At 39.7% G+C, this 27,391-nt stretch overlaps 1 protein-coding gene across 2 annotated transcripts; it reads left to right on the top strand.

Annotated features, from left to right (window-relative positions):
• rfc4 (replication factor C (activator 1) 4) lies at positions 1-27,391 on the top strand. 2 transcript variants are annotated; one of them, XM_061976412.2, is made up of 11 exons: positions 1-141; positions 4,273-4,390; positions 4,534-4,612; positions 14,229-14,308; positions 14,414-14,533; positions 17,366-17,509; positions 17,580-17,700; positions 20,565-20,690; positions 21,058-21,138; positions 21,328-21,441; positions 27,205-27,391. In XM_061976412.2, exons 2-11 carry the CDS (start codon positions 4,281-4,283, stop codon positions 27,298-27,300), a joined length of 1,071 nt encoding a protein of 356 aa, XP_061832396.1. In that variant the 5' UTR covers positions 1-141; positions 4,273-4,280; the 3' UTR covers positions 27,301-27,391. The 2 variants fall into 2 exon arrangements, with proteins under 2 accessions (XP_061832396.1, XP_061832395.1); XM_061976411.2 differs by having other exon boundaries at positions 88-141; positions 4,277-4,390.

Here is a 27,391-nt window from a genome sequence, read left to right on the forward strand (position 1 = left end):
CAATCAAGGCGGGAAATACCCACGACTTCCGCCTGTGAAGACGGCGTCCCGACTGTTGTGTACATTTTTCAAAACTTACTTTCCTGCCTTCTTGAGGTTGCGGCAAACACAAGAGATATATTCGCTCTGCGTCACTTTAGGGTAAGAAACTTGTACACAAATAATGTAACACAACTTTGTTGTTTCCGTTGTGTAGCTAACGTTATTTTGCTATTCTAGGAACATCAGAGCAGGATGAGAGTAGTAGTGATGAGGGTAGCATCACATCGATACATGACACCACCTAGTAATGATTTAGCGATTAAACATCTTGTCACTTGTCGGCTAGCTCTTTCTGATAAATTGCAACAATAAGGAAATTAAATAGATAATGAATGAATGCTCGGACATTATTGGATACAACCTGTTGTTTTGAAGCAAAAGGGGAAAATGCGACTACTTAATTCTGTAACGGTTGAGTTGAGTTTGAGTTTATATGGAACATGCACGCATACAACATTAAATCCATTCTAAAAATAGTTGGCGATTAATTTAGTCATCGATTCGTTGGATCTATGCTATGCGCAAATTTAATTTTTTTTATAAACCTTTATTTATAAACTGCAACATTTACAAACAGCTGAGAAACAATAATCAAAATAAGTATGGTGCCAGTATGCTGTTTTTTCCCCCAATAAAATACTGGAAAGGATAGAAATGTAGGTTGTCTCTTTTATCCGATTATTAATCGATTAATCGAAGTAATAATCGACAGATTAATCTAGTATCAAATTAGTTGTTAGTAGCAGCCCTAAACATGATACATCACAATTTCCAGTTTCTCTTTTCAACATGTTTGAAAAGGAGTAGGAAGAAGCAGAGCTTATTTAATCCTACCCCTTTTCTTTTACATAACAGTTGCTAAAACGTTTGTTCACTTCCTGTTCTCAATGTATTCACAATATACTCCATAAGTAGTCACAATAAAAAATAAATAAATAATACTCGGTGAAGTAAGTTACATTTCATATGGTGAGATGAATGTTTATCATGGCTCTTCTTCCGTGTACTTTGTAAACACTTAAAGTTTGAAGAGTTTCTTGAAGTGGATCATAGTAGTACCGTATTTTTCGGAGTATAAGTCGCTCCGGAGTATAAGTCGCAGCGGCCGAAAATGCATAATAAAGAAGGAAAAAAACGTATATAAGTCGCATTTTTGGGGGAAATTTATTTGATAAAACCCAACACCAAGAATAGACATTTGAAAGGCAATTTAAAATAAATAGAGAATAGTGAACAACAGGCTGAATAAGTGTACGTTATATGAGGCATAAATAACCAACTGAGAACGTGCCTGGTATGTTAACGTAAGATATTATGGTAAGAGTCATTCAAATAACTATAACATATAGAACATGCTGTACGTTTACCAAACAATCTGTCACTCCTAATCGCTAAATCCCATGAAATCTTATACGTCTAGTCTCTTAAGTGAATGAGCTAAATAATATTATTTAATATTTTACGGTAATGTGTTAATCATTTTACACATAAGTCGCTCCCGAGTATAAGTCAGTCGGCCAAACTATGAAAAAAATTGCGACTTATAGTCCGAAACAGTCCGTATGTTTCGGACTATAAGTCGCAATTTTTTTCGTTGTGGCTTGTGCAGCCCTTTGAGACACTTGTGATTTAGGGCTATATAAATAAACATTGATTGATTGATTGATTGATTGATTGCTTTGCTTAATCCATTCCATAATTTAATTCCACATACAGATATCGGTTTCCACAGTCTACACATAATTAGAGTCAACCACACCAAATTGCAGAAAATGATTTTCCCCCCGTGTATTTTTAAAGACAGTTACAAGCCGCAGAGCAGTGTAGTTCAGTTCAGTTCAGTTCCAGTTTATTTGGAACATGCATACGATACAATGTAATGCATCACACAATTCCAGTTGTTTCATTACAGCACGTCCGAAAAGGAGTAGGAAGAAGCAGAGCGTATTTAATCCTACCCCTTTTCATACCATAGCGATTTTATCCAATTTCATTGTTCTCTGTAACAGAACAGTGAACAAATAAATATAAAATAAATAATCTTTGTCTCAATAAAAAAATAAAAATATTATTATTATTAATGTATTATTATTTCTTATTTTGTTTATTTAATTGATGTATTTGTAGATACTACTTTGTTTTTTTTTGCTGTTTCTTTTTTTTTGGGCGGGGGGTGGTATGGTTGGGATGTAAACAAAAAATATTTAGAAATTTAGGGCAGACAACAGATATATGATGTATGTGAATATGATGTAATGGATAGGAATGTCTGATGCTGGATGTCAATAAAAATAAAATGAAAAAAGGAAAAAAAAGGGTTGAAGATGTTCTTGTTCTGTGTACTTTGTGAACACTTGTAGTTTGAACCGTCTCTTAAACGGAATCATATTGGGGCTTTGTTTGAGTTCTTTGGTTAATAATTAATAAATAAATAATTTAATTCCACATACTGATATACTAAAGGTTTTAAGTGTTGTACGTGCATACAAATGTTTTAAATTAGATTTTCCTCTAAGGTTATATTTCTCCTCTTTTGTTGAGAAGAATTGTTATACATTCTTGGGTAACAGGCTATAGTTTGCTTTGTACATAATTTTTGCAGTTTGCAAATGCACCAAATCGTTGAATCGTTGAATTTCAATAATTGTGATTTAATAAATAAAGTGTTTGTGTGTTCTCTAGTAGAATGTTTGCAACAAGTGTAAGCATTTCTGTATATTTGATTTGTTATACTAGCATATTGTAATTATTAGGTGTGGCAAACTTTGGAGGGATATATAGTGATGTTAGATAGATTTTTTTTCCAAAATGATATATAGAAACTCATTAAATGAATGCTAATTTCACTTACCTTTTATTTTTTGATTGATAAAAAAACTTTTAATACATAAAAAAGTAACTTCAAATGCAAAATATATTTAAAAAACGAAACCATTGCAAAGACCTACGAAAAAACTTCCCAATGGTATTTGAACCATTTAGGGCTGCAACTAACGATTAATTTGATAATCAATTAATCTGTCGATGATTAATCGATTAATAATCGGATAAAAGAGACAAAATACATTTCTATCCTTTCCAGTATTTAATTGGGGAAAAAAACAGCATACTGGCACCATACTTATTTTGATTACTGTTTCTCAACTGTTTGTACATGTTGCAGTTTATAAATAAAGGTTTAAAAAAATAAATAAAAAATTGCCTCTGCACATGCGCATAGCTTAGATCCAACGAATCGATGACTAAATTAATCGGCAACTATTTTTATAATCGATTTTAATTGATTAGTTGTTGCAGCTCTAGAACCATTATGATTACACAAAAATTAAGGGAGCTATGAATTTTTGAAGTTGGAAAATTATTTGCTTTTTTGTCCTGGATTATCCATTAAGACAATAGAGAAATGTGTGTTCTGCATTTTGGAAAGTGAACTTCAACACAACATTGCTCCCTTATTTGTAATGAATGCATGAAATACAAAGTACATGTACTAGTTAAGTAACTCAAAGAAAATCACTGAATGGAAAAACATCATAAAATGCTTGTGTGTGTATATATATATATATTGAGCTCCATATATACATATATATATACACACGCACACACACACACGGGCAGCACGGTGGAACAGGCGTTAGTGTGTGTGCCTCACAATACGAAGGTCCTGGTTTCAATCTTTCTGTGTGGGGTTTGCATGTTCTCCCCGTGACTGTATGGGTTCCCTCCGGGTACTTCGGCTTCCTCCCACCTCCAAAGACATGCACCTGGGGATAGGTTGATTGGCAACACTAAACTGGCCATAGTGTGTGAATGTTGTCTATCTATTTGTGTTGGCCCTGTGATGAGGTGGCGACTTGTCCAGCCTTCCGCCTGAATGCAGCTGAGATAGGCTCGCAGGACCCCGAAAGGGACAATCGGTAGAAAATGGATGGGGATGGATACACATATATATTTCAATTGATTTTTAAAATGTTTTTAATCGATTAAGAATCGTTAAAAATAAGAATTGCAATTCATTCGAAAATCTTTTTTTTTTACACCCTTACTATCAAGTCAATTATGTCATTTGTGTTGTGGTAATAGTTCCATTTTCTACGCTTATTTTTTTTTTTTTTGAAATGTGGTAAGTCAAATATTTACAGTTTCTGATTCCAACATGTCTGAAAAGGAGGAGGAAGAAGCAGAGCTTATGTGTGTGTTAACCTTTAAACCTTGATGTATCTTTGGAAGACAGAATCATGCAAGCGTTTCTGAAAGGAGCGAGTGTTCCGACAACAAGACCCCAGAAGGACAAGTGTGGAGCCAGCATCGAGAAGAAAGCCAGGCTTGTTCCATGGGTTGAGAAATAGTATGTATGAACCACAAATGATACTATTTTCGTATACAAGACATTCATGACAGGTGCATATCTAAATCATATTTTTGGAAAAATGATTGTAAGCAGTGTACATTACATTTTTAATGACACTGCAATATTTCTTCCAATCCCAGTAGGCCAAAGCGTGTGGATGAAGTTGCCTTTCAGGAGGAAGTGGTGGCTGTGCTGAAGAAATCACTGGAAGGAGCAGATGTAAGTTTATTGTTTTGAATCATAAATAAATTATGTTGAATAGCTGGGTTTAGGGCCGCTCCTCCATTACGCAGCTCACGCGCTGTGCGTAGGACCCTGCCATCCATGGGGGCCCCGTTTAGCGCGAAGAACCGCATGCAAAATGTCAATTCATGAATGATCGAGCACTCTCTGTAAACATTTTTGCAAACATATTCCTGGCCGCTTCCTGCCCTGTCACTGATAGGAATATAATGCCAAATTTCCCCACATATTCTCACTGGCTCCTGTGGCACACGGCGTTAGTGCTTGTGTTGAAAGACATTGATTGGGTTCGAATCCCGGAAGAGTGATACATTTGTGTTTTAATGATGGTAAAATTGTTATTTCTCACCAAACAAAAAACACTACTAAACAATTAATTTCCCATTAATTGGTTTTAGTCCAGAACGTGCATCAAATTAAATTCAAGTGATTAAAAAAAGTGTGAACATTTTTGTAAGGGGGAGTGCCACTAATTTGCCCTGTGGCGCTCCTGGCAGGGGTCTCCAAAAGGGCCATTTGCGACTCACAGCTTGTTTTTTTATTTTGCCGCCATATTTTCTACTGGTACAAGAGCAATGTGAACATTTCACATTAAGGCTGCAGCTAACGATTATTTTTCTATCGATTAATCTCTAGATTATTTTTTTGATTAATCGGTTAATCTATAGATTATTTTTTCGATTAATCTACAGATTATTTTTCCTTTTACCGATTTTTTTTTAATTATTTAAAATGAAGATGAAAAAATAAATGTAAGCCAGTTTTTTCAAAAGGCATGGCTTTTATTTACAAAAAAAAAAGTATGGCCACTCAGTCAACATTGACAACAACATGACAAAATATTCTGTAACAATGTAAACATTTAAAACTTTTAACATTTAACAAAATTAATGATGGGACGGCGTGGCGCAGTGGAAGAGTGGCCGTGTGCAACCCGAGGGTCCCTGGTTCAGTCCCCACCTGGTACCAACCTCGTCATGTCCGTTGTGTCCTGAGCAAGACACTTCACCCTTGCTCCTGATGGGTGCTGGTTAGCGCCTTGCATGGCAGCTCCCTCCATCAGTGTGTGAATGTGTGTATGAATGGGTAAATGTGGAAGTAGTGTCAAAGCGCTTTGAGTACCTTGAAGGTAGAAAAGCGCTATACAAGTACAACCCATTTATTTATTATTTATTTAAAATTAAAAGTAGCTTATTTGCTTTTTAATGTGCAAATATAAAAGTAAACATCCAGTGCAAATCTTAATATTCTGCAATACTATAAGCATTTCAAAAGTAAAAGTATTGCTTATTTTGCTTTAAAATGTGCAAAAATAAAGATAAACATCCAATACAAAAAAGTGCAAAACGGAAATATTCTGTAACAGTGTAAACATTTCAACAAAAGTAAAAGTATTGCTTATTTGCTAATCCATCCATCCATCCATCTTCTTCCGCTTATCCGAGGTCGGGTCGCGGGGGCAGCAGCCTAAGCAGGGAAGCCCAGACTTCCCTCTCCCCAGCCACTTCGTCCAGCTCTTCCCGGGGGATCCCGAGGCGTTCCCAGGCCAGCCGGGAGACATAGTCTTCCCAACGTGTCCTGGGTCTTCCTCGTGGCCTCCTACCGGTCGGACATGCCCTAAACACCTCCTTAGGGAGGCGCTCGGGTGGCATCCTGACCAGATGCCCGAACCACCTCATCTGGCTCCTCTCGATGTGGAGGAGCAGCGGCTTTACTTTGAGCTCCCCCCGGATGACAGAGCTTCTCACCCTATCTCTAAGGGAGAGCCCCGCCACCCGGCGGAGGAAACTCATTTCGGCCGCTTGTACCCGTGATCTTGTCCTTTCGGTCATAACCCAAAGCTCATGACCATAGGTGAGGATGGGAACGTAGATCGACCGGTAAATTGAGAGCTTTGCCTTCCGGCTCAGCTCCTTCTTCACCACAACGGATCGATACAGCGTCCGCATTACTGAAGACGCCGCACCGATCCGCCTGTCGATCTCACGATCCACTCTTCCCTCACTCGTGAACGAGACTCCGAGGTACTTGAACTCCTCCACTTGGGGCAAGATCTCCTCCCCAACCCGGAGATGGCACTCCACCCTTTTCCGGGCGAGAACCATGGACTCGGACTTGGAGGTGCTGATTCTCATCCCAGTCGCTTCACACTCAGCTGCGAACCGATCCAGTGAGAGCTGAAGATCCTGGCCAGATGAAGCCATCAGGACCAAATCATCTGCAAAAAGCAGAGACCTAATTCTGCAGCCACCAAACCGGATCCCCTCAACGCCTTGACTGCGCCTATTTGCTAAAATGTGCAAAAATAAAGATAAACATCCAATACAAAAAAGTGCAAAACGAAATATTCTGTAACAACAGTGTAAACATTTCAACAAAAGTACAAGTATTGCTTATTTTTCTTAATAACACAACAATGATCGTATGATTAAAGTGAAAGTTAATACAGTTACATTAACATTAACAGTTACATATATGTAACAGTTAATGTTGTAAAAGGTATTTGCACAACTAATTAACGTTAGCGTTTGTGACACGTCTTGTGCTGTGGGGTTCTTTCAGGACCGACAGACTGAACGCCAGACGGCTTTGCCGGGTTTACAATCTTTTAATTTTACACAAAGTCTTTTCTCTTCCAACTCTTTTCTCTTTCTTTCCTCGCTTTTCAGCTCCTCTTTCTCGCTCGCTCGTTGTCCTCTGTCTCTCCTCCTCTCTCGCTCCACGTCAGCTTCCGTTCCTCTCTAATGCCAGATCCCTTGTACAGAAGATGGACGACCTGGAGTTACAACTTGCTGGAAACCGCTATGTTCGGGACTGTTGTGCTATGATTATCACCGAAACCTGGCTTCACCCGGAAATACCCGATGCTAGCATGCAGCTAGCCGGACGCACTCTGCTCCGCCGGGACAGAACTAAGGACTCCGGTAAGAGCAGAGGAGGGGGGCTCTGTATCTACGTGCATGAGAACTGGTGCAACAACGGGACAATCACTGAACAGCACTGTTGCCCGGACGTGGAGTACATGTCTGTTAGATGTCGGCCTTTTTTTCTCCCGAGAGAGCTGTCTGTTGTTATCATCACGGCTGTGTATATTCCACCGGACGCCAAAGTAAACACAGCGCTCTCTCTTCTGCTGAACACCGTCAACGAACAGCAGCGGGCCCACCCCGACGGTGTTCATATCATAGCAGGGGATTTTAATAAGAAGACTGTACTCCCTAAGTTCTACCAGCACGTGAAGTGTTCTACAAGGGGCAAGAACACCCTGGACCACGTGTATACCAACATAAAGCACGCGTACAGAGCTACACCCCTCCCCCAGCTTGGACAGTCAGACCATCTTTCCCTCCTGCTCTCTCCTACCTACACCCCCATCAGACGCCAGGCCAGGCCTATCACAAAGACTGTTATGACCTGGCCTGACGATGCACTCCCCAAACTTCAGGACTGCTTCCAACACACAGACTGGGACCTCTTCCAACAACAGGAGCTGGAGACAGCCACAGGAACGGTGCTGGACTACATAAAGTTCTGCATCGGGAATGGGACTGTGGAAAAAAACATCCGGGTTTACCCCAACAAGAAACCCTGGATGACCAGCCAGGTCCGCACACTCCTCAGGGCCCGCGACGCAGCCTTCAGGTCAGGGGACAGGGCACTGTACAGTGTTGCTAGAGCCGACCTGAAGAGAGGGATTAAAAAAGCAAAGGCGGACCACAGGAGGTGCATAGAGTCCCATCTGTCCAGCAAAAACTCACGGGAGGTGTGGCGGGGCATTCATGACATCACGAACTTCAGAGGCTGCAATATGACAACTGCGGATCAGAGTGCGACACTGGCAGAGGAGCTTAACTGTTTCTTTGCCCGTTTCGAAACCCCCCAGCGACACTCATCTGCTCCAGCCCTGCCCCCGCCCCCACCGGGCTCCGGCGCCACTCCACTCACTGTACAGGAGCACAGTGTCAGACGAGTGCTCCTGGCTGTGAACCCCAGGAAGGCTACCGGACCAGACGGAGTACCTGGAAAGGTGCTCAGGACGTGCGCCCACCAGCTCGCTCCCCCCCTCACCAGGATCTTCAACCTCTCCCTGGCTCAGGCAGTCATCCCATCCTGCCTGAAGTCATCTACAATAATCCCGGTGCCGAAGAAGTCTCCCATCACCAGCCTGAATGATTACCGACCAGTGGCCCTCACTCCGGTAATCATGAAGTGCTTCGAGCGACTTGTTCTCCAGCACATCAAGGACCATATCCCTCCAGACTTCGACCCCCACCAGTTCGCATACCGGGCGAACAGGTCCACAGAGGACGCCATCGCTGTTGCTCTCCACTCTGCTCTGAACCACCTGGAGCAGCAGCAGAGCTACGTCCGGATGCTCTTTGTGGACTATAGCTCTGCCTTCAATACAATAATCCCGGACAGACTCTGCAATAAACTGGACACTCTTGGCCTCCCCCCTCTCACAAACGCCTGGATAAGGGACTTCCTAACGGACCGACCCCAGAATGTGAGACTTGGCCCGCACCTCTCATCCTCCCGCACGCTGAGCATCGGCTCCCCACAGGGCTGTGTGCTGAGCCCCCTCCTCTACTGCCTTTACACCCATGACTGCAGTCCGGCCCACAGTGACAACCTTACCGTCAAGTTCGCCGACGATACCACAGTGGTCGGGCTCATCTCCAGGGGTGACGAGGCTGCCTACAGAGAGGAGGTCCTGAAGCTGACGGCCTGGTCTTCGGAGAACAACCTCGCTCTCAACACCAGCAAGACCAGAGAGATCATCATCGACTTCAGGAGGAGCAGCACCGACCCTGCCCCCTCTACATCAACGGCGAGCGTGTAGAGAGGGTCCACACCTTCAGGTACCTTGGAGTCCACATCTGAAATGACTTCTCCTGGACAGTCAACACCACATCAATCATCAAGAAGGCTCAGCAGCGGCTACACTTCCATAGAGTCCTCGGGAAGTACAACCTGAAGCCTGACCTGTTGCTGACCTTCTACCGCTCGTCCATCGAGAGCCTGCTGACCTACTGTATTACGGTATGGTACGGCAGCTGCACTGCAGCAGACAGGGAGAGGCTGCAAAGAGTGGTCAAGACGGCTCAGAAGATCATCGGCCGCCCTCTCCCCTCTCTGACGGACATCTACACCTCCCGCTGCCTCAACAGAGCCAGTGCCATCATCAAGGACAGCACCCACCCTGGCTCTGACCTGTTCCACCTGCTGCCCTCTGGGAAGCGCTACAGGTGCATTAAAACCAAAACAAACAGGCTAAAGAACAGCTTCTTCCCCAGGGCCATAACCATCCTGAACGGACTGCCCCATTGTCCCTCATAACTGCCTTCTCTTCGGTGCAATAACCCATTCCACCAACCACCCTGTTTTTTTGGGGTTTTTTTTCATGTATATATTCATTTCACACCATATTCATTGCACTTCTACATTTTTTATATTTTTATATATTTGCACATTGTTTTTCTAGCATGCACACATCGCACTGTATGGAATGGCCTCAATCTCGTTACCTTGCGTAATGACAATAAAGCTGATTCTGATTCTGATTCTGATTCACTCTGGATCCTTCCAGTCTCTCTTCCCTCTCTCTCTGCTGCTCCCCTTTTCTTCAGTGAGAGGAGATTGGATGATCGCGCACCTGGGCACGATTGCGGCGTCGCTCCCGGCGCGCCCCGCCTCGCCGCTCGCTCGCCGGCCCCGCCTCTCCACAGCGTTAAAGAGGAGCGCGTCTTTGTAAACACTGAACAGGCACGCCAAACGCGCCTCTCAGAGCGAAACGGTGCTTTAGTTTATGAATTTACAACACAGATAGAAATGACACATTCATGCTTTTGTGTAATGATGACAACGTATACTCACGCGGACAATTGACTAGTTGATGGTGATGGCAAGAACGCTGTCGGGTGTTTTCTTTTCAAATGTTCGTTCATAGCCGTTGTGCTGCTATGATAGGCCATTTCCGCTCGACACAGTGTGCATACAACAACATTATTAGACCGTTTATTGAAATACTCCCACACTTTTGACGACTTTTGGCATGCTTTTTTCCCCTCGCTCGCACCCCTTGCATCGTCTGCTTTGCGCTCCGCCATGACGGTAGTGTGACGTAAATATGTAACGCGTCGACGCACAAAAACGGCGTCGACGTATTTACGTAACCGACTACGTCGACGCGTCGTTTCAGCCTTATTTCACATACAACAAAGAACAAGTGGAATATTCCCAAATACCCAAGAATAGTCTCTGCAATAGTCCCTCTCATGGCTCTCCTATTGTTGACATGCGTCCTGTCACGGTGGACATGAACACACTTTTCACCAGGATACACACCTAAGTTTTGGAGTATGTTAAGGCCTTGCTGAAATTGTAATAATTAGAGTTGAGGGAAATAATACATTTTTAGATGCATCGCAATTCGGACATGGACCATTATAAAATGGATTATAGTAAACGTCGATAATCTGTTTATTTATTGTAAATAAAGTAACGCAGACAGTTCTAATATTTGGCTGACTGCAACGAGCCACCTCACCGAAAGATCGACCAGCTCCTTTATAATCGGGCACTTATGTTCCAGCTTTGCACACATTTCCATTAATTTCATAAATGTAATGAGAATCAATTGAACTGTTTCTTATTACAAATGCACTGTTTTTAAACGTTGCCAGTGAAAAAGGCTTATTTAGTGAAACGAAAAGAATTGTAAAACTGCATCAATAAACATAAATTAAAGATGCATCAATAATCGACTTTTAATTGGATCGATTTGTGAGGTCCTTAAAGATTCCCACCTCCTAGTAATAATTATTGTATTGAATAATAATAAGTAGAAATAAACCATTTCGATAGTTTTTTTTTTGTCACTAATTACCCAGTTTTTGCTACACATTTATTTAACAGTTTATCATATCTTGAGCCCCAGTAGGTTGATTGGTGATGATTGTTGTGATCACTACATTAAAATTTAAAGAATATTAAAGTGGCCTCCGCACCTTTCAATATTTTCATATGGGTCACTCAGTGGAAAACATTTCTACACCCTCCATACCTTATACAAGGCGTTCGTAATCTTTTTGACCTTACGGCCCAACTTTTCCACAACTGAGTCGCCGGGGCCCACTCATATATGAACACTGAATTAGTCATCTTACTCTTAATTTTAATTAGATTAAATCATTATATCTAACCTACTTACAGATGGACAACCCAGATTCCGATCTAACAGAGGTCTTAACTCATTCTCCTTCTATGCCAAATCAAAATGGAATGCACTCCCAACAGGTGTAAAAGAAAGTGCATCTCTATCCTCCTTCAAAACCGCACTAAAACAACACCTCCAGGCAACTACAACCCTTGACTAACACCCTCCCCCCTCCACATCCCACCTCCCCGGATTGTAAATAACCAAATGTAAATAATCAAATGTATTTCTAATGTATATACCGTATTTTCCGCACCATAAGGCGCCCTGGGTTAAAAGCCGCGCCTTCAATGAACGGCATATTTCAAAACTTTGTCCACCTATAAGCCGCCCGGTGTTGTAAGCCGCATCTAACTGCGCTAAAGGAATGTCAAAAAAACAGTCAGATAGGTCAGTCAAACTTTAATAATATATTAAAAACCAGCGTTCTAACAACTCTGTTCGCTCCCAAAATGTACGCAAATGTGCAATCACAAACATACGTATATCAACATGGACAGAGCTGCGTGAAAAAAGCCACCCGGCCTCTTCGCGTAAACTTAAACTTACCTTAACCACTCGCTCATCTTTTCTTCATCCATCCCTTCGAGTTAGCTTTTTTTGATGACGCCGGCTGGAAAGGTCTCTTTTGGCAAGGTCTTCCTTTTGAATATCACCATGGGTGGAAGTTTCATTAGCATGGCAAGCTAGAACCACAGTGAAGGATGACTTCTCATTCCCTGTGGTGCGAATATTCACCGTACGTGCTCCCGTTGTATCCACGGTGCGTTTCACAGGAATATCAGTTGCTGTGAAATAGTAATCCGTGTGTGGATGGAGAGATTGCGTCTTTTCATGAACCGGATCCCTGACGCTTAGTAGGAGCCATTTTGTGGTCTTTACAGATGCAAACACACAAAGGAAATGAAATGTACGGTGATATCCGCGCGCTTTTTCTTCTTCTACGCGGGCGGGTGGTTGCTTACAGTAGAAGAAGAAGCGCTTCCTGTTCTATGGGGGCGGGTGCTTACCTTGGCGGTTGCTTGCGTAGAAGAAGAAGCGCTTCCTGTTCTACCGGGAAAAAAGATAGCGGCTGTTTACCGAAGTTGCGAGATCGAAACTTTATGAAAATGAATCTTAATATTTATCCATATATAAAGCGCACCGGGTTAAAAGGCGCACTGTCAGCTTTTGAGAAAATTTGTGGTTTTTAGGTGCGGCTAATAGTGCGGAAAATACGGTACTTGTTCTTATGCTACCTGAACTCACTATGTTCTCTGCTCGCTGTACATATCCTACCAAGTCAGACCTACACTGTTTCAATGTCCATTTCTCTGATGACGCAATTGTTGATGACCGAAGTGCTGATATCAACCAAACCCTTCTCATCCCGCCCCCCGGATTGTACATAATGTAAATAATTCAATGTATATACTCTGATGATTAACTTGTGTGATGACTGTATTATGATGATAGTATATATTTGTACCATGAATTGATTAACGTGGACCCCGACTTAAACAAGTTGAAAAACGTATTCGAGTGTTACCATTTAGTGGTCAATTGTACGGAATATGTACTGTACTGTGCAATCTACTAATAAAAGCTTCAATCAATAAAAAAAAAAAAACAGTTTCCAACCTTGTCATATAATATTAAACCACCTGTCAATCACACATATTATTTATTTTACCCATAAACCTTAGGTTTAGGTCAGGGTGATTAGAAAAATAAGTACTAACCAAATATACTGCATAAGCAGAAATAACTGACAAAGAACATTTTTCATACAATTATGTCGTGCTAAATTACTTAAACTAAATTAATAATGAATATGTTTCCGAACTAAACTCTCAATAGAATTTAAGCACAAATGATAAAAAATACAGCTTCACCAATTTAGTCGTAATTTTTGTGCTTAAGAAACGTCTCTCTGACTTAAGCTCCAAACTTCTTGTTTATTTGAGATTGCCATTACTGCCCCAGGTGTCGGACAAGTGTATTACAACTGAGTATCGCTGCGGTTTGTTCCGACCACAGCTAAGAAACAGGTATTTTTTGACGGCCTTCTAGGGGGCGCCTGCGTCCCAACAATGTCAGGAAATACCACCTTATACAACTCTGGGGAATTTATCCATGAAAATGAAATGAGTCAGCACTTGAACATCATTTATATTGTGCACATTTTACGCATGTTTCATTGTGCAAAAGTGATGTTCCTTGATTCTTTGGTAACCATGTTCAAATACGCTAAACCATTATCACTTTCTTCCATTTTGTGCACATCACCAACCTGTCAAGCTTCATAAATATGGTGTATTTCATTTATTGGAATCAAGTCATGATATTTTGCAGCAGTTGCTTCATGTATGATTGTGTTTTCATCCCACTCAGCTCCCGAATTTGCTCTTCTATGGTCCACCTGGCACAGGAAAGACGTCGACCATATTGGCTGCTGCTAGGGAACTTTATGGGTGAGAGGTTTGAATGGAACTGTGTGAGTCAGTGACGCCAAGATTGAAGTTCATCAGTCATTGTTGGTGGATTTCCCTCACCTACCTTCACTCTCTTCCGTCCAGTCCAGAACTGTACAAGCAGAGGGTGCTGGAGCTCAATGCCTCAGACGAGAGAGGAATTCAGGTCGTCAGAGAGAAGGTCAAAAACTTTGCTCAGCTCACTGTCGCCGGGTCTCGGCCAGAGTGAGTGATCACTTCTTAAACAATCTCTCTTCATGGCATGAATGACATCTTAGTTTATTTGGTGGCATGATTATACATTTGTATTATTTTTAAAAACTACAATCGGTCGAGTGCACTATTTTGTATATCGATTGATTTCCGTGAACGACCAATGCTAATTCATGTTTTTAATGCGTTTAAATGTTGATCACAAAAGTTGATCCCCTCTGGTTGATACTTTATGTACTTTTGGACCCCGGCTGACAGAGGGGACTACAGCATGTCCATACACAGTGTGGAGCCGCTCCCCTTAGTTAAAGGGGAACATTATCACCAGACCTATGTAAGCGTCAATATATACCTTGATGTTGCAGAAAAAAGACCATATATTTTTTTAACCGATTTCCGAACTCTAAATGGGTGAATTTTGGCGAATTAAACGCCTTTCTATTATTCGCTCTCAGGGCGATGACGTCACAACGTGACGTCACATCGGGAAGCAATCCGCTATTTTCTCACTTTCGTCGGTGTGTTGTCGGAGGGTGTAACAACACGAACAGGGACGGATTCAAGTTGCACCAGTGGCCCAAAGATGCGAAAGTGGCAAGAAATTGGACGAAATTTGTTCAAAATACGAGGCTGTGGGGAAAGCCGACGAAATGGTCAGTCGTTTGTTCCGCACACTTTACCGACGAAAGCTATGCTACGACAGAGATGGCAAGAATGTGTGGATATCCTGAGACACTCAAAGCAGATGCTGACATCAACTCCAAAACTGGACAGATCAGCTTTCAGGAAAAGAGAGCGGATCAGGGTATGTCTACAGAATATATTAATTGATGAAAAATTTATTCATTACTCGCGGTTTTACGTAAATTATTATACATAAACTGTGTTTACCAATAATTTAGCTTAAAAACATTTATTTTTTTCATGCATTCGAGTACATTCGGGTAGTCTTGTGTAATGCAGTATTTTGTGTCTATTTAGGTATGGTTAACCTGAGTGCTGAAATCGTGGAAAAATATATGTTCTTAGCGCGCCTGAAATGGGCTGTCTGCACTCTCAAAGTGCATGTTGTTGCCAAATGTATTTCATATGCTGTAAACCTAGTTCATAGTTGTTAGTTTCCTTTAATGCCAAACAAACACATACCAATCGTTGGTTAGAAGGCGATCGCCGAATCCGTCCTCGCTTTCTCCCGTGTCGCTGGCTGTCGTGTTTTTTTCGTCGGTTTCGCTTGCATACGGTTCAAACCGATAAGACTCAATAGCTTCAGTTTCTTTTTCAATTTTGTTTTCGCTACCTGCCTCCACACTACAACCATCCGTTTCAATACATGCGTAATCTGTTGAATCGCTTAAGCCGCTGAAATCCGAGTCTGAATCCGAGCTAATGTCGCTATACCTTGCTGTTCTTTCCGCCATGTTTGTTTGTATTGGCATCACTGTGTGACGTCACAGGAAAATGGACGGGTGTATATAACGATGGTTAAAATCAGGCACTTTGAAGCTTTTTTTAGGGATATTGCGTGATGAGTAAAATTTTGAAAAAAACTTCGAAAATAAAATAAGCCACTGGGAACTGATTTTAATGGTTTTAACCCTTCTGAAATTGTGATAATGTTCCCCTTTAATAATCATCACCTCCACTGTGGCAAATAAACTAAATTTCTTACAAGTAGTGAAGGACAACATGTTACACATCAACTAGGTTACAAGCAGACAAGAAGGCATGCTCATCGCTAAGTTAGCTTGAAACACAAGAAATAAGTGCTTAGTAAAGTTTAAGAAATGTAAATGGAACTGCGTTACAACTGTTATTGTGTCAGCATTGTCGCAGTCAGTAAACAACATGTAAGAGCAGGGTGGATTATTCATACATTGGTGGTGTCTATACCAAAGGTAGTATCAGTGAAAGTTCAATATTAGAGTGTTTAGCTTAATATGTTTATTATTATTATTGTATTAGATGTTGTCGTATTCATTGTTTACAAACTCCGGGAATAATTCCCTGGGCACCAGACGACCTTGAGGGTAAAAACCATAAGGATTTAAAAGAGTAGTAAATAATGTTTTCCCATTGTTTGATTATAGTTTAATATTGCTTTTTTTGTTTAAACAATTTTATGTAATAAAAGAGAATACGGGACTAGTTTAAATATTGCGTTGATATTGTTACTCTGCCATTCTGTGTTTTTTTCCAGATATAATTGTGATTGATATTTACAGTTAATCCATTTGGTCGGTATCGGCCGATCTTACTCATGGATGGTTGGTATCGGAATCGGCAGCATAACACCTTGATTGGAATGCCCCTAATAATTACTCATAGACAGTCAGTTTGCTGCACGTTTGGCTTGATGGCGACCATGTTTTTCTACCAATCCAATTTTTGTCAGTGTTTGTCAGTCCCTGAAAGGTGTGTCCTACATTTCTGTGTGATTATTTTAAGAATTCTTCATTCTGAGTTACAGCTGTGGTTCTTTTGGGTTTAATAAGAGCGCCACCATATGGTATATTTCAGAATTATAATAGCAACACAGTCAGCGTGATTTGACACATTTTTTTTGGAGGTGCGGTGGTTGAGAAGTAGAAAAATTACACCATAGCATGTCTTCATTTTTTAACATAACTGTTTGACTTTGTTGTTTTTTAAAAAAATCACTGAAGATGTACGTTAGAATAAAACAGCAAGAACCAAAAAATTTAAGTTATTCATACATATATATATGAATAATAATATATTCTGTATGCCAAACAAACATGTGTCCATTCTTTTTTGTCAACCCTTTATGCAGTGGTTTAAGCTTTGTGAGGTTTATTTAATAAGTCATGTGTGCTCTATTTGTAGTGGGAAGCCATGTCCTCCTTTTAAGATCATCATCCTGGACGAGGCTGACTCCATGACGGCGCCAGCACAGGCTGCCCTCAGAAGAACCATGGAAAAAGAGTCCCGCACCACACGATTCTGTCTCATTTGCAACTACATCAGCAGGTGAGCACACTTCAACACGGCCAATTACAACATCAACTCTTTTTTTAATCCTCGCCTTTTTCTCCTGTAGGATCATTGAACCCTTGACTTCCAGATGTTCCAAGTTCCGTTTTAAACTCCTTGCCAATCAGATCCAAGAGAAGCGTCTGCTGGAGATCTGTGAGAAGGAGAAACTCAAATACACAAAAGAGGTAGAAGTTAGAGATGTCGGATAATATCAGCCTGCCGATATTATCGGCCGATAAATGCGTTAAAATGTAATATAGGAAATTATCGGTATCGGTTTTTTATTTATTTATTCATTTTTTTAAATTATTTTATTAAATCAACATAAAAAACACAAGATACACTTACGATTAGTGCACCAACCCAAAAAACCTTCCTCCCCCATTTACACTCATTCACACAAAAGGGTTGTTTCTTTCTGTTATTAATATTCTGGTTCCTACATTATATATCAATATATATCAATACAGTCTGCCAGGGATACAGTCCGTAAGCACACATGATTGTGCGTGCTGCTGGTCCACTAATAGTACTAACCTTTAACAGTTAATTTTACTAATTTTTATTAATTACTAGTTTCTATGTAACTGTTTTTATATTGTTTTACTTTCTTTTTTATTCAAGAAAATGTTTTTAGTTTGTTTATCTTATTTTATTAATTTTTTTTTTTAAAGTACCTTATCTTCACCATACCTGGTTGTCCAAATTAGGCATAATAATGTGTTAATTCCACGACTGTATATATCGGTTGATATCGGTAACGGTAATTAAAGAGTTGGACAATATCCAGATATCGGCAAAAAGCCATTAGCGGACATCCCTAGTAGAAGTATATTTTTTAATCTGAACAGTGAGGGAAAACAAGTATTTTCAGGGTATCCGCGGGTTCTTAAAAAGTAAAAAAAAAAAGTCTTAAATGCAATAATTTGAATTTATGGCCTTAAAATGTCTAAAATTCTCCTAAAATCTTTTAAAAGGTCTTAAATACGATTTTGAAATGTCTTAAAAATCTATTGACGTTACTTTTATTTAAAACATACATAAACTTCAGTCTCGCTTTGAAATGTTTCGATTTTTGAGGACGCTAAAACGTAACAACAAAACGGAACTAAAGTAGGCTACCTATGCTGACCCGTCAGAATTTATCGAACAGCTAAGCATAGCAGCGGAGAAAACTTAACGAAAGCCCACAGCAAAGCCAAATGACTTGCATAAGATGGGTAAGTAAAAATTCAACGATTTGTGTCTCCTGAACGATCAATTTAATGCATGGTTGAAGCCGGTGGATGGAAACAAATGGGGCTGCAACTAACAACTAATTTGATAATCGATTAATCTGTCGATTATTACTTCGATTAATCGATTAATAATCGGATAAAAGAGACAAACTACATTTCTATCCTTTCCAGTATTTTATTGAAAAAAAAACAGCATACTGGCACCATACTTATTTTGATTATTGTTTGTCAGCTGTTTGTAAGTGTTGCAGTTTATAAATAACGGTTTATACTTCTTTTTTTTTTAAAGTAGCCTCTACACATGCGCATAGCATAGATCCAACAAATCGATGACTAAATTAATCGCCAACTATTTTTATAATCGATTTAATTGATTAGTTGTTGCAGCAAATCAGAGATCCGCCTCCATAAGCCTGACAGGTAGTGTTACGACCATGTGCAATGCGTGCAAAAATCTGTACAATCTTGTTGCAACACAACCTTAACAACAACCTCCATTAAAAGTTAAAAAGTACCAATGATTGTCACACACACACACACACACACACACGAGGTGTGGCGAAATTATTCTCTGCATTTGACCCATCGCCCTTGGTCACCTCCTGGGAGGTGAGGGGAGCAGTGAGCAACAGCGGTGGCCGGGAATCATTTTTGGTGATTTAACCCTCAATTCCAACTGATACTGAGTGTCAAGCAGGAAGGTAATGGGTCCCATTTTTATGGCCGGGGTTTGAACTCACAAACTATCGATCTCAGGGCGGACACTAACCACTGGGCCACTGAGCAGGCTAAGACGCCACAGTTTAGGGCACTGTTCTGTCACTTGGCAACACTTTCTTTGGGAAATACTTAAATCAATGGTTTTTAAAGTGTGACCAGGGGGGCACTTGAGGAAAGCAGTTCTTTTTTGAGGCTCCATGACAAATGGTTGAAATTAAATACTTTAAAAATAAAGAAAAAATCAGGAAAAATGGAGCCAAAAGGCAGAATGAGAAAAAGCTAAAATGTTGATACATATGAAAAATAAAAACATAAATATTTGTCTACACATACGTTTTAGCCTTTTTCTTAGCCTCTTTCATTACAAATTGTATGGTGTCACACTACCAACATATTGAAAGAATATTAAGAACAATATTGTTTGTTTGATATACTTGAAGGCTCCACGCCACTGCTGTTAATTTTTTAATTTAAAATAGTTTACTATTGTTGTTATTTATGAACATATTAATAAGCACAGTATTGTTTGTTATTATATACTGGGAGGCCACTTGTTAGTTATCTCTTGGCAGCAAATGATCTTATCATCATTTTTATTACTTTATTGTTAAATGTGTTCAAAAAGTACTTACAAACACTTTGACATTTGTTGACCAAGTAATTTTGTTTTAATTACTAAAATAAATAGACACAGTGTTAGAAAACACACTTTTTTAGTGTGTGTGTTTTCTTACTGATAATTTTAGCTTTAGTATTTTATCTGTTTTAATGGCTAAGCTCTTATTGTTTTAAATATTGGTTTGTACTATAGCACTTTAAGATTTATTTGAATAAAAAGTGCTTAACAAATAACATGTATTTAGGTCATTTATTATTTCTGGCAGGCGTTGTGGTGTCCTGGTATATGAAATTCTGATATGGTGACAACCCTAGTCAAGTATGTGTCCTGTTTAATAGCTGTAAACCTGAGAACAGGGCTATCATTGAATGATAAAGGGTATATATGTTTGTATGTGGAAATACTGTCAAAGCGCAAGTATAACCCATACAATGGTGTAATGGTTTGTTTTTTTGTTTGATGCATGATGTAGAGTATATCAGCATTGGTCAAGGTGTCAGAGGGAGACCTGCGGAAAGCCATCACCTTCCTTCAGAGTGCTGCTCGTCTCAATGTGGATAATGAGATAACAGAAGCTTCTGTCATTGAAATAGCTGGGGTGAGAGATGATTTTTTTTCCATGTTCTTCTTTTTCTCACTCAAGGTGAAACAGGGCCGTTATGAACTCTAAGTCTGCAATTAGATCTTGCTTTCAGAAGTACAATGCAGTCTCTAAAGTCCAACACAATATTTTTACAGACACAATCTATGATTCCTTTTAAGGATTACAATTTGTTTTAAAAACAAAAAAACTTGGTTTCATTGGTTTTGTGACGTAGCTCATACTTTGAGAGACGTCGGACCAATGTCTTTGTTCTGTTTTGCAGCACTCTTGTTTGCCATGACCACAATGTACAAATACATAATAACATCACTGTTAAACATACGTCAAATTACAAAAATTATGAACATTTTCCTTGTTGCAGGTTGTCCCTGCCGAGATGATCGACAGTTTGCTTGAGGTCTGCCTTAAAGGAACATTTGAGAAACTTGAGGTTGCAATCAAGGTACGTCAAAAACTTCAAATATTTTTAATTGTCAATTTTCCCATACATGTAAGAGATACGGAAAAATCAAGATATCGTTTCTCTCTCTGTACTCTGGAGCAAATTTCCAAGTTCAGGACGCCCCTGCGTCCAGACGGGAGGAGACTTTGTGTCTTATTACAAAATGTTTCTTTTCTTTGTTTTTATCAGAACATGGTGGATGAAGGCTACGCAGGCACGCAGATCCTGAATCAACTTCATGACTGCATTATGGAGCAGGAATTAAGTGACAAACACAAGTCTGTCATTGCTGAAAAAATGGCGGTAGGTGAAGTGAATTATCATCAACATGATAAAAGTTCATTGGTTTGGTTTCGTATGGTTTCACTGAAACATTGAACATCAACTTTTGTGGCTGATAAGGAGTGTTCCGGATAGTAGTATAAGGTAGTGTAGTTCTTCCTCCCCCACAGTAGCTTGTCTTTGTTCCAAAGTGGCCAAGAGGGAATCATGGAGATCTAGATGTATCGGAAGGAAACTAAGGGAGGCTTCCGGAATCTTCCACAGAATGAGTCCTCTCCTGCTGGTACTGGGACATTTTTCCTGCTCCACTTTTGACACCACCAAAGATTTCCTTTCATGTTTAGAAGCTTTCGAGTAGAAAGTTTAGGTCCGGCCATCCTAGAGTTTGCCATCCCGTCCAACTTGCTTAAAGTGGATGAAAGGACATTGGTAAATTAGTATCGGCATACTATTGGGACCCTCCCTTTTACAGGGAAGAGTCCTCCCAGATTATTTGATTCTAAGGCTGTCCTAATAAAGACAGTTGCCTAAAATTGAAGATTAACAATTTATTTAATACCGTATTTTTCGGACTATAAATCGCTCCTGAGTATAAGTCGCACCGGCCGAAAATGCATAACAAAGAAGGAAAAAAACATATATATAAGTCGCACTGGAGTATAAGTCGCATTTTTTGGGGAAATGTATTTGATAAAACCCAACACCAAGAATAGACATTTGAAAGGCAATTTAAAATAAATAAAGAATAGTGAACAACAGGCTGAATAAGTGTACGTTATACGAGGCATAAATAACCAACTGAGAACGTGCCTGGTATGTTAACGTAACATATTATGTTAAGAGTCATTCAAATAACTATAACATATAGAACATGCTATATGTTTACCAAACAATCTGTCACTCCTAATCGCTAAATCCCATGAAATCTTATACATCTAGTCTCTTACGTGAATGAGCTGAATAATATTATTTGATATTTTACGGTAATGTGTTAATAATTTCACACATAAGTCGCTCCTGAGTATAAGTCACACCCCCGGCCAAACTGTGAAAAAAACTGCGACTTATAGTCCGAAAAATACGGTATATAGCAGTAAGTACAAACAATAGCAATACCAGTGCTGGAGAAAGACTGAGCCGTCTAAAGTTTGAAGCAATCTCCTAAAATGGCTGCTCTCCACATATGCTTTTGCCCATCTTGTTGCCTTACCTTGGTGAAGATTGAATCCGAAAGTTAACTTGGTGTATGTGTTGGCCACACACACATTCTTGTTCACGCTCCCTTTTCCACTCCTAGTACATCCCATTAAAACTAGAGGGAATAATATCCCCGTGACTGCGTGGGTTCCTTCCGGGTACTCCGGTTTCCTCCCACCTCCAAAGACATGCAGCTGGGGATAGGTTGATTGGCAACACTAAATTGGCCCTCGTGTGTGAATGTGAATGTTGTCTGTCTATCTGTGTTGGCCCTGTGATGAGGTGGCGACTTGTCCAGGGTGTACCCCGCCTTCCGCCCGATTGTAGCTGAGATAGGCTCCAGCGACCCCAAAGGGATTAAGCGGTAGAAAATGGAGGGAATAATATGTATATTAATGTAGTGATGGGCGATATGGCCTTTTTTTAATATCTCGATATTTTTAGGCCATATCGCGATACACGATGTATATCGCGATATTTTGCCTTAGCCTTGAATGAACACTTGATGCATATAATCGCACCAGTATGATGATTCTATGTGTCTACATTAAAACATTCTTGTTCATACTGCATTAATATATGCTACTTTTAAACTTTCATGCAGAGAGGGAAATCACAACTAAGTCAATTTAGCAAAAGTGTATTTATTAAACAGTTATTAAGCAGTGGCACAAACATTCATGTCATTTCAAAACAGAAAGTGCAAGATTGTCAGAGACATTTTAAAACAAGCTATGAGTGCACTTTTGTGCATGATGTCACTAAGGTGACAAATCAAAACAACACTAAATTAAAATGCACTTTTTGTACAGAACGCCACTACAATAGTTTAAAACAAATAAAGCGCACTTCTGTGCATGATGTCACAAGATATTTCAATAACTGTCAAATAAAAATGAGCTGCATAATAGGAAATCAAATAGTGTATGTCCTTCACTATGTGGTAGGTTCCGGCGGACTTTATCTCCTTATGTCGTGAACTATTTCTTTTCATACGGTGTTGATGTGGAAATGGTTGCCTCTGCATTTTGTGGGTGTGGTACCGAATGGAGATGTTGACATGCGGAGTAAGCACTCTTCATTCTCTAGCGGGTGACTTTTCAAATGATGCTACATATTAGCAGTAATGCTACTTTTTGTAGCAACGCTTTTGCCCCACACTTGACAAATTACGGTTGTCTGTTCGACATATTTCCACTTGAAGCCACACCACCGCCAGACGATGGACCCCGTGCTGTTTTTCTTAGGAATTAATTCTTCCTTCATTTGTTACCAGAATCGCACCTTCTTTCTCTCGTATTACCACTCGCACCACAGCTAACTTTAGCCATGCTGCTACCTCTCTGCTCAACGAGGGCGTATACGTATGTGACGTATGTAAGAAGCTGCACTTGTTTAAGTCTCTGTGAGAAGGAGAGACTAGAAAGAGTGAGAAGAGCCTGTAGTGTAATGCCTGCAGCTAAAAACAACTGCGTGAGAACGTATACTCGAATATCACGATATAGTCATTTTCTATATCGCACAGAGACAACCCCGTGATATATCGAGTATATCGATATATCGCCCATCCCTATATTAATGTATATAATCTGTCTTGTCCAGCGACTCAGGCAAATCATATTGTTGATTTAGATGCCCATATCTGTTGTACAGATTTTTTTTTTTTTTTTTACAAAAGAGAAGTGTGTGATACTTATCATTTAGGTAGAATTTTATTAAACAAAAACAGTGTTTCTTTTAAGTAATGTAGACATTTTTCACAGCTGTTTATCTTTTTTATGGAGGAACGTAGTTAATCATTGAACTGGCACCCAATGTTATTAAAAAGTATCGATTTTGAATTGAGAATCGTTTTGAATCAAAAATCGAATTTAACCGTTACCCCCAAGAATCGTATCGAATTGTGTGGTGTGTTCATTTAGATAAGAAACATCATTGAGATCATTGTTTTTATCTTTTTCAAGCAAAACCAAAGGCAACACTAACAACTTCTAAGGCATTCCATTTTGCTCAAAAGGTGGGAAATATTCCCCTAACAATACCTTATACCAGTGCTTCTTAACCTTGTTGGAGGTACCGAACCCCACCAGTTTCATATGCGCATTCACCGAACCCTTCTTTAGTAAAAAAAAAAAAAAAAAAAAATTTTTTTTTTTTTTTTTCAAATTCAAGACAAAGTTATATGTTTTTTGTAACACTTTAGCATGGGGAACATATTCTAAGTAACAAAGACTTAATTTAGAGTTTTTTGGACGCTAGAGGAACATATTCTAAGTAACAAAGACTTAATTTAGAGTTATTTGGTTAGGGTTAGAGGGTTAGGGCCAGGGTAAGAGGGTTAGGATTATAATAAGGCCATGCCGAATAAGGCATTAATAAGTACTTAATAATGACTAGTTAAGAGCCAATATGTTACTAATTTGCATGTTAATAAGCAACTAATTAATGGTGAATATGTTCCCCATACTAAATTGTTACCATGTTTTTTTACTGGTGCACAAAATGAACCGTGCATGAACCTCACCTTGTTCAAACAACAAAACCAACACAGTGCACCTGACAGGGGAGCTGGTTATGGCCAATCCCAGTTAAGCCGTCTGTTTCCTCACCGTGTTCCCTATCTGATTGTCTACATTCCACAAAGCCACAGACAGGTTGGTTCAGCAATAAAATCTAAATATGACTCCTCAATCCTGAGCCAGACTCTGAGGGCTTGTGCGTCGTTCTCACGCATTTCATTAGCTGATCAATCCTCTTCAGCAACCTTACAGGAAATGATGCTGTCTGGAACATATCCATTTAGCCTTAGAGTGTTGGTAACATTTGGCTTGATGGAGATTTTACTCCACCATCTGCCTTTGCCCAATTAAGGAGTCTCTGCAACAAACAAGATGGGGGAGATAGAACACCCCATGGCAATGCTCACTTGGAGTTGCTTGTCCTGATGGGAGCATCATATCTGGTGCTCTTCCTAGAGTTTAGCTCAGAGGTGTTGATATGTTTTTTAATAATTTTATAGGTTTCTTTCTCCTGTTTGTTCTACAGCAGCTGTCTTGTTTGAAGGCATCAAAGGGGTCACATTTGGCTTTTCCCCATCGTCACCTTCTGTCACTTCTCTCAAACCTGTGGTTGTCTCTTCACCAGCTGCTTAATCTTTCCTCTCGTGGTTGTGTCCATTTGTTATTGTCTGTTTACATATTTTATTGGGAAGGCAAAGTGTTTCCAAATAGGAGACAAAGAGGAAAATGTTTTTTTTTCAAAGGGGGGAAATGTGTCTACCATTCACAATCTGTATGTGAGAGGAAAACACATGTTTTTCTTTTTCTTTAATGCATTCTAGCTTGGAAATCAACTCTAACAAAAGCAATGCTTTCAATGTCAATATTGCTAATACTTGGTTAATATTCAGGTCACAACATGTAAATGGAGTATTGTTAGTGGGGTTTTTTTGTTTTTAGAGGGCTTTATGGATGCAATAGAGCAGTGGTTCTCAACCTTTTTTTTAATTCAGGTACCCCCTAATCAGAGCAAAGCATTTTTGGTTGAAAAAAAGAGATAAAGAAGTAAAATACAGCACTATGTCATCAGTTTCTGATTTATTAAATTGTATAACAGTGCAAAATATTGCTCATTTGTAGTGGTCTTTCTTGAACTATTTGGAAAAAAAGATATAAAAATAACTAAAAACTTCTTGAAAAATAAACTAGTGATTCGATTATAAATAAAGATTTCTACACATAGAAGTAATCATCAACTTAAAGTGCCCTCTTTGGGGATTGTAATAGAGATCCATCTGGATTGATGAACTTAATTCTAAACATTTCTTCACAAAAAAAGAAACATCAATATTTATGGAACATGTCCACAAAAAATCTAGCTGTCAACACTGAATATTGCATTGTTGCATTGTAATGAATGGAACAGCCTACTTGATTTGATGTTCAGTTTATGAACTTACATTCATATTTTGTTGAAGTATTATTCAATAAATATATTTATAAAGGATTTTTGAATTGTTGCTATTTTTAGAATATTTAAAAAAAATCTCACGTACCCCTTGGCATACCTTCAAGTACCCCCAGGGGTACGCATACCCCCATTTGAGAACCACTGCAATAGAGTACTCCCTTTAGCTGCATTGTTAGCCACCTCATACTTTCTGTATATTACAAAATAGAATGCATAAAAAAAGAAAGACATATATGTTCTCTTACATAGGGATTGTAAATGATAGGCAACACTTTAACAAAAGTGAAGTTCCCCTTTCAAGCTCGAGCCAAAGTCTGGGCTGCACCGTATTTGTTTTCCAGCTAGACACCATTTTTCTCCCTCACTTTTAATGTGTACCGTGTAGGGAAATCAGTACACTTCCGCTCCGTAAAACACTCTGAAAGGTCCCACTAGGAATATATGTTCACCACTCCTGCTGATGTGTGACTGTTCACTGTTGGCCCTTAGATTGACCGACTGATCTTTAGCTACTAACTTTCTTCGTGATCTGGCTCAGTCTTTCATCCTGTGCCACCGCACAAGATAAGAAGTACATGAAATCAATGCTGCTTTATTACCTCTGCTTTACTATTTCAGGTGGTGGACAAATGCCTGTCGGATGGAGCAGATGAATACCTGCAGTTGCTGAGTCTATGTTCAACAGTCATGCAGCAAGCCCCTCAGAACAACTGAATATGTATTGCTACCAACACAATCTTCCACACTGATGTTGACTCTCAGTCCATTGCATTGACTAAGATGAACATTTGTCACAAATCATCCA

The sequence above is a fragment of the Nerophis lumbriciformis genome, linkage group LG14 (assembly GCF_033978685.3).
Source record: "Nerophis lumbriciformis linkage group LG14, RoL_Nlum_v2.1, whole genome shotgun sequence".
Lineage (NCBI taxonomy): Eukaryota > Metazoa > Chordata > Actinopteri > Syngnathiformes > Syngnathidae > Nerophis > Nerophis lumbriciformis.